The sequence below is a fragment of the Schistocerca americana genome, chromosome X (genome assembly GCF_021461395.2).
Source record: "Schistocerca americana isolate TAMUIC-IGC-003095 chromosome X, iqSchAmer2.1, whole genome shotgun sequence".
NCBI lineage: Eukaryota > Metazoa > Arthropoda > Insecta > Orthoptera > Acrididae > Schistocerca > Schistocerca americana.
In genome coordinates this window covers 203,198,096-203,210,136 of record NC_060130.1, presented here as the reverse complement: position 1 = coordinate 203,210,136, position 12,041 = coordinate 203,198,096, and the positions used below count along the sequence as shown (strand labels likewise).

The 12,041-nt window shown below is 38.0% G+C and overlaps 1 protein-coding gene across 1 annotated transcript in view; it reads right to left on the bottom strand.

The window, feature by feature from the left end:
- The window catches only part of LOC124555112 (dual specificity mitogen-activated protein kinase kinase 7-like), a 167,883-nt gene that overhangs the window by 79,896 nt on the left and 75,946 nt on the right, over positions 1–12,041 (bottom strand). Inside the window, exons 5-7 of the mRNA XM_047128915.1 lie at positions 6,501–6,680; positions 5,853–6,076; positions 5,526–5,672 (exon numbers count right to left, since the gene is read on the bottom strand). Of these exons, the coding sequence (XP_046984871.1) occupies positions 5,526–5,672; positions 5,853–6,076; positions 6,501–6,680 (551 nt within the window). The remainder of the gene's footprint in view (positions 1–5,525; positions 5,673–5,852; positions 6,077–6,500; positions 6,681–12,041) is intronic.

Sequence of the window (12,041 nt, the reverse complement as noted above, 5' to 3'; positions counted from 1 at the left end):
AGTAATCTTAAACCAGAAATAATTGCTATCACTGGTCAACTAAAAACTACAGAATCCTCACACCATTGATAATTCCAATACAATTATATCAAAATATGAGACAAAGATTAGAGTTTAAAGAGACTTCAACACTGATGTTGTTACAAATACAGAAATAGTTCACCTGGGGAAATATGGGGGAACCAATCAGCATCCATCCAGACATTCACATGAAGTAACTAACTAAAACCACATAAAATGTAAGATGCCAGATCTGGAAAATGAATCCTATATATTAATTACTGTACAAACTCCTTCAGTCATTAAAAACAATTTGATATCCCTTGATTCAACTTTTAATACCTTGTAACACACAATTTTTATGTCCATCCACTTTGGATTTTGAGTGGGGCAGGAATTTTACAGTCATCTCAGTCTGACGTGACAGAGGACCTGAGCCCCTGGTAGAAGGGCTGTCGCTTTTAGCAACAGCCAGGTTCTCCGTCCTAATCCACATGAAGTAGGATGTCGGGGATTCACAATTCTTGATGAATGTTGTAGTTACACTCTGCTACACTCTCATAAGAGAAATACTCTTAAGTGGGAAATAATAATGAGAGAATTGCTGCCAGGAGGCAATGTATTACTCTTTCCAAGATAAAGGAAACAGCCTGTGGAAATGTTCACATTTAAGGAAAAAGTTAAAATGCCTCAGTCTTAAATAATTTTGGGAGCTGCTTAGAGCTCACAAATCTGGGCTTTATTCAGGCAGCTCTCTTGGTTATAAGGGGGGCAAGTACTGGATCATCAGGGGTGGAAGTGAGGTTCCAAAGAGCTACATGTTCTGAAGTCACAAGACAGTGATCAACAACGTTATTCTTCCAGTATGAAAACCTTATAACAACTTGCAGATGTTCTCACTTGAATTTCTACCCCTTTTTTACTCGGCTTTGGTTTCTGTATACAACTGCTGATGTGTGGTGCATGCACCCATGACTGGTGGAGGCCTAGTATTAGATTATGGTGCCATCAGCTAACTGTAGGTGATACTGATGGAAGAGATGCAATTGGTGAGATACAAGTAAACAATATAAATTGTACTTGTTTCAGTGAAACCTTGAAGTGTTTTCATTTTGGTGTGACTTGAGACCTGAAGTTTTAACATATTTCATCTCTGAGGAAATTTCTGCAGAAAGACTAGTGGAAGCAAACTGTACAAATTTGACCAGAAAAAGTTAATTTTTTTAATTTTTTTTTTTAATATGGCATAATACTACTGGGAAACTGTGAGTGTACTAGAAATTATTACAAGATAACTGTCCATCTTCAACAAAAAATAATTTGAGTGATCATCTGTTTCTACTATCACAGTCAGTCACCTGATCAAAAAGATCATTGCAAAAAAACAGTTGGGCTCAAAGCTTAGGACTATATGACTAAGTACTGACAACTGCAGTGACAAATGAATATTTGTGTTGGACTGAGATTCAAACCCGGATTTCTCGCTTATCATGAGCAACTGCCCTACCCATTAGGCTATCTGAGCACATCTCCAGGCCCTATTCAACCTTAAATTGTCACTAATGTTTCCACCTCTGATTTCCAAACACAACTACTACCTGTGGATTTCTCATTGGCTATATGGAAATCGTAAAGGGAAACATTTGTGACAATGAAAGTATGGGTATGATTATTTGTGTTCAGGCAGCCTATTGGTTAAGGCGAACACTCAAATAGGAATCTGAGTTTGACTCCCATTCTGGTGCAAATTTTCAGCTGTAATTACACATTCATTTATCAAGTGTAGTGGATATCTGAATGGTTTGCACTCACATTGTTTCATGTCACTGACTTCATTTCCATGAATCCATTCACTTCATTTCAGTGTGTTTAATTAATTTCACTAAGTGTTTAGTAATAAGCTTTGGAATAGATGGAACTTGCAATGGAATTTTTAACTGAAGATTATTCTGTGAGAGTGGAAACTCGTAATTGTTTATCCTGTAATAAATTCAGGTGTAACTCCTTTTTTGAGTTCCTTCATGTATTATTCTAATGAGAAAATAGCAACCTTTATGTCTAATACCTTTTCAAAACTTCTTACTCCAGGCATTGAGTAACAGTTATTATTCACATATGCCAACTTGTTCTTGAGTGCTGAAGCTCCCTAGTAGTAAATCTGTAGAAGTTAGAAGACTTTGGATCACTGGTATTTTATGCATATCCATAGATACCTTAGCAGTCAAACAATAATGTCTGAAATACCACTGTAGTAGCCATAATTGAATTCAATGTTTTATGTGGCTCGTGTGTGATCGGGCTCTATGCTATACTGAGTGACAAAGTAGTCCCCAGTCTATCATGGACACTATCTTTGACTCCCCTCAGAAAAGAAAGTACTCAGTCCACATTGAGGATACACGCTCAGTGTGAAGCACAAAGTAAAGATAAGGTGCCTGCACTGTGTGCAGGTGTTGGAGTTGCTCACACCACACAAGTTCTCTCTTTGCTTCCTGCATCCCCTTCCAGAAGAGGTCAAGGAAGGTTTAGCAACAGAAATTGTCAAAACATTTTCTTTAATTCTGGTAATATATTCAATGTCATGCAAGCTTCAGTTTATGAAACAATTGCTTATTTGTCTGAGTAGGAGACAAAGGAAATTTTGCAAGGTTGTATTTATTTTGGTAAAAAACAGTATAAACAGGTGATGGTAAAGTAGAAACAATGTAACTAATACACAATGTAAGCAGCTGCAACATTCATAATGGTAGACAAAAATGTTCTTCATTTTTTTCCAACTCAATGGATTTGCACACACATTCCAAGAACTAGTTAATGTGCTCAGTATGGGGTGTGACCACCTCTGGCAGTAATACAGGCCTGATAATGATGGGGTATGCAGTGAATGATGTCATCCATGCAATAACACCCTTTCTTCCTGGAGAGCTGCTCGCAGTCTTGGAGAGTGGTTGGTTGATGCTGATATGGTGCAAGTGATCTCCCTAGTGCATCCCAGACATGCTCTATGGGATTCAAACCAGGAGAGCCAGCAGGCCACAGCATGCATGCAATATCTTCCCTTTCCAAGAAAACATCAACCACTCGTGCTCTATGAGGTTGAGCATTATCATCCATCAATACAAAGTCTGGGCCCACAGCACCTCACAAAAACTGCAAATGAGGTCCCAAGATCTCATCACAACACCTGGCAGCAGTTACACCTTGCCTATACACCCATATAATTGCATGAAGAGCAGTTCAAGTGGTAAATGTAATCTCTGCCCACATCATTATGGATCCTCCTCGATATCAGTCTCTTTCCACAATGTTTGGGACCTGAAATCATGTTCCACATTCCCTCTGGATGTGAATCAACCAAGAATCACTCTCCAGACTAAATCAGGACTTGTATGTGAAAACAAGATTGGCCCACTGTTTGACTGTCCAAGTGGCATGTTGATGACCCCACTCTAGATGTTCCCTTATGTGAAGACACGTCAGAGGTAGACATACAGCAAGCAGGTCTCTGACAATAAAGGTCACTCTGCCAAAGCCTTTTGCACACTGTTTGCTTTGATACAGCACTTCCAGTGGATGCTGCAGGCTCACATGACAATTGCCGTGCAGTACTAAACCAATACTGTCTTGCCCTTACAACCAAATAACGGTCCTCTCTACTGAAGTCCTAGTCTTCAGGATACAGTTTTGGTCTATATATACACTGTCAGGACATCTGAGAAACAACAGAACAATTCACACTAAACCATCAGGCCACGTCAGTTTGCGACTGTCCTGTTTTCTTTCTTTCTCCGGCCCTCTACTGCAAAGAGTCCGGTAGGCACCTTCTCTGTGCCATACTGCACTGTCTGTGACTGTGTACACAGCAGTTGAGGATGTGGGGCTAACTGGCAAACACTGCCTCATTTCAGAGGTGCCCTGATGTACTCACTGGCATGATTCTCTGTTGACTGGAATGCCATCTTCCGTGCAGAACACAATCATATAGACACCTGGTTGACAGTTTGTATGATTACATTGTGTATTAGACACAGGAGAGGGAGATAGCAGTTTGTTGCTTTTATTTTGGGCACCAGTGTAGTTTGGGAATGTGTTTCAAGATTTTTTTTTTCCTTGTGTATTGGTCACTTGATTGGTTTAACTTACCCTCTACAAGGTACTGTGAAAATATTCCATGATCCTTAGATATTTGAAGTATTTATTGGTGTTAAATTTAGCTCTACTGTCTGTGAAAATTATTTTTATTTTATTTAACAGATAGAACTTGGTGAATGAAAGGAATTTTCCACGTCACTCAACACTGCTACAGTTCAATGATGAATTTGCAGATATAGAGTGCTGTGGAAGTGTTTTTATGTCATAATATGTCAACACCATGTCATGTCTTCACCAGTTGCTTTCCAAACATGACAGAAAGTACCCGATGATGAGAAGATTTGTAATCAAAATATTGTGTCATAAAGAAAATGCTACCAGGCTGTATACTTGGGAAGTCATTGGCACAATGTTCAATAAATGTGTTAAATTCACAATGAAAATTTCATTTATTATGAATCACATTACAGCCTATTCTAGCTGTATATCAACAGATGGTGTGAATCAATTGTGACAAGAAACTATACATGAATATAAGAACACGCAACTCTTCATTTTTTTTGTGATAGTTTAACTTACATGTCTAAAGATTTTATTATCGGATAATGGGTACTTCTTCACAGCCTATAAGATCATTACTGCTATATTTTGTGATAAACAGCTAGTATAAAAAACTAACTTTAACATGAAAAAGAGCTGAAAACTACAGGATGAGCACAAAGTCTTGCCCTGATTATAACAATTTATAACAGAATAACCGTTTGACATAATAAGTTACATTTGATGCCGTTACATAAGTTAGCGTTCCTAGTTTTTTTAAAGACTACTTACATTAATAAACCTCAATGTGTGCTCCCTTGGTAGCTCAGAGAATGTTGAGGCGGTAGTCCAGTTTCCGCCAGATGTCATCAGCAACTGGTGTGACGAAGACTCTGTCCTTGATACAGCCCCAGAAAAAAAAGTCAAACGGCGTAATGTCTGGAGAGCGGGGTGGCCAGGGTGTTGGACCATTCCTTCCAATCCACCAATCCGGACATTACTCCCCTCTCCAGGCATTATGCCCCTTGACTTTTTTTCCTGGGGCTATATCAAGGACAGAGTCTTCGTCACACCAGTTGCTGACGTTGACGAACTGACGGCTAGGATACAAGCTGCTGTGGACACTGTCACAGAACACATGTTATGAAACACCTGGCGGGAACTGGAATACCGCCTCGACATTCTCCGAGCTACCAAGGGAGCACACATTGAGGTTTACTAATGTAAGTGGTCTTAAAAAAAAATTGTAACACTAACCTATGTAATGGCATCAAATGTAAATTATTATGTCAAACGGTTATTCTGTAATAAATTGTTATAATCAGGGCAAGACTTTGTGCTCACTCTGTATATTTTAAGTTACAATACAAAGATAATGTTCTAAGAAAAATTACCTTCTAACTGGAGAATTAGAACTGCACTGTTGCATTGCTAATGCAAACCAAGCAGCTACATTTACTTGAGCAACCTCGTATTTTTTCAGGAAAGGATGTTCCAACAATTTCTTATACTTCGGTCTGTTTTTATAATTTTTCGTTAAGCTGAAAAAATTTAAATGTGCTGTGAGTACACCTATGTCCTGCAAAATTTGTTTACATACACTCTCTAATGACTTTCCAAGAAGCAGCAATTTTTTGTCTGACATTATAGAAAACAAGCCACTTATCATAAATTCTCTAGTTTTTGACAGAAAAGTAAATAAAATTTGATAATAGACTTACCAGCTTTTAACAAACTCACGAAATTCTTCACTGAAGGCTTTGTCTACAGGAAGAGATGGTGGTTCATCCTGTAATACTTTTGAAAGTACTTCAAAATCATTTTTACAGTCTCTGTAAGGAAATGTTCCAGTCGCTAATTCCACGAGTGTTATTCCTAAACTCCACACATCTGCTCGAATATCATAATCTGGCTTTGTGGGATCTGGTGGATCTATCCGTTCAGGCTGAAAGGACGTTACAAGTGATTAAAAAGCATCTACTTAGTACCCATGCAACTTGATACAATGTTTATTTCTGTAAGATATGGTTTGAAATTATATCATGGGAGTAACATAAAACAACTCCACTAAGCAGATTAAATAATATAGTAGTAAGTAACACTATTTAAGATAAAAGGATCTTTTCAATAATATGATAAAAAACCTCAATGTTATGAATTAAGGAGGTATCATTGTTCAAAAATCTGATGATAGAACAGAGGCAAGTCCATCTAAGTCGTTAATAATGTCATTTAGTCACTTATTAATAAACAAGTGAAGTATTACACTATAATATATTTGTTAATAGTTCTTATACCATCCTCAACAAAAAGAGTCAGTAATAAATGAAATATACTGCCATACTATACAAAATAAGCAAGACACATACTGCCATATATGCAGCACAGCCCGCACTTCTTGTTTTAGCCTTAGAGTCAACTAAGCGTCCAGATATTCCAAAATCACAGAGTTTAACATTTCCTTTCTCATCCAGCAATATGTTGGAAGGTTTGACATCACGGTGAATAACACCATGTGTCTCTTTCAGGTAGTGTAGTGCCTTGACTGTCTGTAAAAAAGAAATTATTACATTAACATAACAAAAGAATTTCTTATTTAATAAAGCAAGATCTATAATGTAACAGGATATATTTTTCCTTAATTAACACCTATTAATGTGAGCCTACTTTCAATATTACAAATTGCTTAATTTTTAAAACTAAAAATTCGATGGAAAATGGTTACAAAATATAGACAATTCAGAAGAGGAGGAATAAAGTATCCACTCACTGTATAGTTAAGGCTTGGAGCAGTTGACAAGAACATAAATGACACTGAAATTGTAACTAAGCTTTTGGGCAATGTCTGTCTTCAGACTGAACAAAACACACACATATACATGCATAGTTACATTTTCCTAGCTGGCTACATTGTCCTGACATAGCAGACTGACTAGGATGAAGAGCTGAGTCAGTGGAGTGGGTGAAGGGGCAAGGTGAAGGGAGGTAAAGAGGGAAGGGAGGCTGATGGCAGTGAGAAGCAGCAAGAGAATGGGATAGGAATGTGGTACCAGTGAGCTAGCCATGATGCAGGCAAGGGAAGTTAGTTTGAGTTGAAGGGGTAGGGAGGTGATGAGAGGGGACAGAGGGGTGGGGAGTAAGGAGGAGGGCACAGAGAGAAGTGGGAAACATGGTGAGAGGGATGGAGGAGGGTGTGGAACTAGGAAGGAAGGAAGGGGGATTAAATTTAAACATAACCATTGACAAACAATATTACTAGTGATGATGTGGGACAGGGGCTAACTAAGATTGAAGCAAAGAGGATTGCAGGATGAGCTGATATGTTGTAAGGACAAGGACAGTTCCCATCTATGTAATTCACAGATGCTGATATTTGAGGAGGGAGCGGTGTTGTGTCCAGATAAAGCAGCCATTGTAGTCTGGCATGTCGTGCAGAAGGATGTATCTCTGCTTCCCGTGCTTCTGTACATTACCAAGATTTGTGAAGTGTGAAATCACTAAGCAACTACAGAAATACCGATATAAAAGGCACGCCTTTGATAGTGATATTTTTCATTTGTTTTTTTATCTGTAACTCATAACGTACTGTGTATTCCAATAGTAAATAATTTTTTGATTACATTGTATGTTCTATAAGTTGTGGAGTATAGGTGTAGAATCAGTAAGTAAATGAATAAAAACATAATATTACGCTTTTACAGTAACAATGGATGTAGAACTTTCGAAAAGACAAAGGTTCACTGTAAGTAACTATCTTGTTGTAAACAAGGAAACAAAATCAATATCAATAACGCAAGAATCTGTTTTGAACATATGTACACTTATTGCAAATGGGACTTAAAACTGAATTGTTGGATCTGCTTGACTAGTAAAATGGTATGGCCACGTGAAAAAACACTGGAATGGAAATAGATCTGAAGCTGCAGGCTCTAGTAGCACACAAGATAGTCTTGTGAGCCTACCCTTTCAACCAAAGCTCATGAAATTAAGAGTCTGAAACAGTGGGCTGGGAAGACTATAAATACTTTAGTGGAAGACATAATTGCTTCTATGATAAAAGTCGAAACATACATGTTAGCTTTCAAAAAGTCAATAACTTTTGTCAAGAAAAAATAATGTACAAGGGTTGGAACTTCAATAGTGGCAACTATTTATTCACAACTGATACAAAAGAGTTACATGTTTGCACCTGTTACTGTCCTTCAAAGTAGTCACCAGTGTTGTGTACAATCCATTGCCAGTGATGTGGAATGTGTAGTATACCATTAGCAGAGCCTGTTCTGTTGATGGTGTGAATGGAGTGGTCTACTGCCTGTCGAATCTCTGAAACAGTTCTGAAGCAAATGTCGTTCCTTCATCTTCGGAATCAAATCAAAGTCACAAGGACTTAAAGTCCGGGGAGTATAGTGGGTGGTACAGTACTTCCCAGTCCCATCGAGAGAACAGAGCAGCCACAGCTTGTGCTGTATGCACCTGTGCATTGTCAAGCAAAACGATGGGTGGGTTATGCAGGAAGTGTCACCGCTTCTTTCGCAAAGCTGGTCGTAGGTGATGCTCCAAAAGCAAGGAGTAATACGACTTAAGTCCTTGTGACTTTGATTTGATTCTGAAGATGAAGGAACCATTCGCTTCAGAACTGTTCCAGAGATTTGACAGGTAGTAGACCGCTCCATTTGCACCATCAACAGAACAGGCTCTGCTAATGGTATACTACGCCTTCCACATCGCTAGCAACGTGTTCTACAGTGCTGGTGACTACTTTGCAGGACAGTAACAGGTGCAAACATGTAACTCTTTTGTATCAGTTGTGAATAAATAGTTGCCACTATTTGAGTTCCAGCCCTCATGTAAGTACAGCTGTGAAGGCTACACTGTCTCCGAGAATCAAACCCTACTTTAATGTCTGATAGAAAATAAAGTGTACAGTGTAACTCAAAGGTCATAGCAAATACTTTTACTCTAAGACTGGTGTCTCTCAAAGCATATGCTGGTCAGAAGAATATTTTTAGTTTTTATCTGCTGTTTAACGTTCTAGAAATGAAGATTAAGCAATCAGGAACTTTGAGTACTGTATTAAATGAAAGCCAAGTCATATTTTTTTCCAGTTTGAGGCAATGGCGGTCGTAAGTTTGGATAGAATGAACATTATAAGTTAAGATTCATCCAGCTATGTAATATACTGAGAGTAGAAAACACTGAGCACATAATCATGGTTCACAGTGATTTCTGAAGTTGAGTCACCAGTGTACTACCATCCTGAAGACATAATGACAAGCAATTTATTGCAACATAAATTGAAGACGCTGGCTTCATGTTGCAAGTATTACATGTGACATGGAAGAAAAGCTTTGGAAGCGGAGAAATGAGACAGGGTGCCCGTAACACTAACATATTTTTCAAAACCTGTGAAAAACAGCAGAAAACTCTTGTATTATTTTTTCACATTTGCTTAAATTGTCAGGGAATCATTTTCTTCTTGATCTCGCTTGACATACCCTGGTCACAAAGAATATAACAGAAGATCATCTTCAACGCCAGAAATTTTTTTCATCACATACATTCACTTACTGTATATCGTTCACTAGGAATGTGAGAAAAATAAGTATTTTTATTTCTGTGTTTTTCAGTTAAAGCAGTAAGTGATATTTTGCAGCTGAAAACTACATAACACTTCCAGGAGAAACTTAGTTAAGAAGCATAGTGAGTGGTAAATCATTCTGTGATACTGTAGGTGAAGAAGAATTGCTTTTAGATACAGACAACATACCTCTGATGTGCTTCAGCAAAGAGGGACTTAAAAAAAAACCTCTCATTCAAGTTCAGAATCTTTGACATTTGTTTGGCAAATAGCAGGTAAATATAAAGTACTTTTCTCAAGTTTCAAAGGTGAATAAATTACACTGATTCATCATTTAGATTTTTCTACAATATCAGAGCTACATATTATTTCCATTTTTTTGTTTCGTCAAATACTTCCTACTGTAATGGAAATCTTAGCAGCTCTTATAAATCTAAAATTTTCTGAAGTGGGCAAGAAAATCATTGAGCTATATTTCAGAAAAAGAACTTTTATCCACATAATGTATTTAGATAAATGAACTAAGAGAGATACAATGAAGAGAGCTTTCCCAAAAAGAAATTTGCTCTTATGTTAATTTTAACAATGTTAAGTTAAAATTTCTGCATCACCTTTATATAAAAGTCTGGAGATCATACTCATTTTATTCACTGTATATGCCTAATGCAACGGAGACTGTCTCACTCATGAAATCAAGAAAGCTTGATTGGTGGGATAATGAATGTGATACAGTAATACACTAACACAGACTATTTGTCAGAAATGGAATTGACAGAAAAATTAAGCTAACAGAGCTAATTTCCTAAAACCATCTGGCCTGTGAAGCGTACATCAGGTACAGGCTGAGCAAGACCTCCAGAAAAATAACACACGTACGAGGTGCGACTGGAAAGTTTTAAGAATGGGCTTGAAATTGTACAATGGTGGTACTTACATGCTACTGTGGTGCATCTCTGTCAAAATAGTCCCCTTCTGACTGAACACACCAACTCCAACGGTGTTTCCACTTTTGGAAACATTCCTGGAAATTTTTTCCCTGAAGTGTGTTAAGGACACTCCCGTATTTTCCTGGATCTCTTCAATCGAGTCAAATCGCTTCCCTTTCAGTGAAAATTTCAGTTTACAAAACAGGTAGAAGTCCGCAGAGGCCAAATCAGGGGAATATGGTGGTTGTGGAAACACAGGAATTTTGAATTTGCCTTTCCACAATGCAGACACTTTCTTCTGCATCTTTTCACACAAATGCTCAAGGACACATTTGTAGTATTCCTGGTTCATTGTCTGTCCTCCAGGGGTAAATTCATGATGCACAATACCGGTAGAATCGAAAAAAATCATCAACATTGTCTTCACCTTCGACCGACTTTGCCATGCTTTTTTCGGTCGTGGGGAAGCTGCAAAGACTGCATTTTGGTTTCAGGATATACCCATTATTCGTCACCTGTAATTACCCTATTTAACAAATCTGGGTCATTTTTAGTCTGATTCATCAGTTCTTGGCACACTTCAAGTCGGTATTGTCTCTGGCCACTTGACAACACTTTTGGAATGAATTTTGCGGACATTCAACGCATGTTCAGATCTTCAGTTAAAATTGACTGAACTGCATAGAAACTTAAATTAAGTTCACCAGCCATCTCCCTAATTGTAATTCTATGATCAGAGCACACTAAGTCATGAACTTTCGCATTTTCATTTGTTTTTGAGGTGGAAGGACGGCCGGACTGTGGTTCATCTTCAAATGATTTGCGGCCACTTTTAAATCTGTTGAACCAGACAAAAACATTTGACTGGCTCATACAATTATCTCCAAAAGCTGTTTTTAATAGTTCGTAAGTCTTAGAAGCTGATTTCCCGGTTTTAAAACAAAATTTCAGACAAACTTGTTGCTCCGTTTTTACGTCAATTTTCATGCAGACAGAATCCAGCAACAAGCCCTAACAGACCCACACTCAACCAGCTGCCACAACGAACTGGATAAAAGAAATGCAGTTTCCTGTCAAAGGGTGTTCAAGGACAAGGCAATGACTCACTTCCCACCCTCCATGTACCTGCCCACCAAACCAGTAAGCAGTAGTGGATCCATTCTTAAAACTTTCCAATCACACCTTGTAACATCTATAAAACCTAAACACAATCTGAACAATCAAAACACTCCAAATCACATTTCAAAGAATCCAAAGGAAAACTAGCACACAGTGACAAAAATAATTGCCAGGTTCTAGGAAGTTATTTTGTATGTCGGCTCAACTGAAAGGCTCCATAGATTGCATTCATTTATGAAAACAATCTAAACATCCATCCCGATTCCTCCACCAATAAAGAAAGAAAT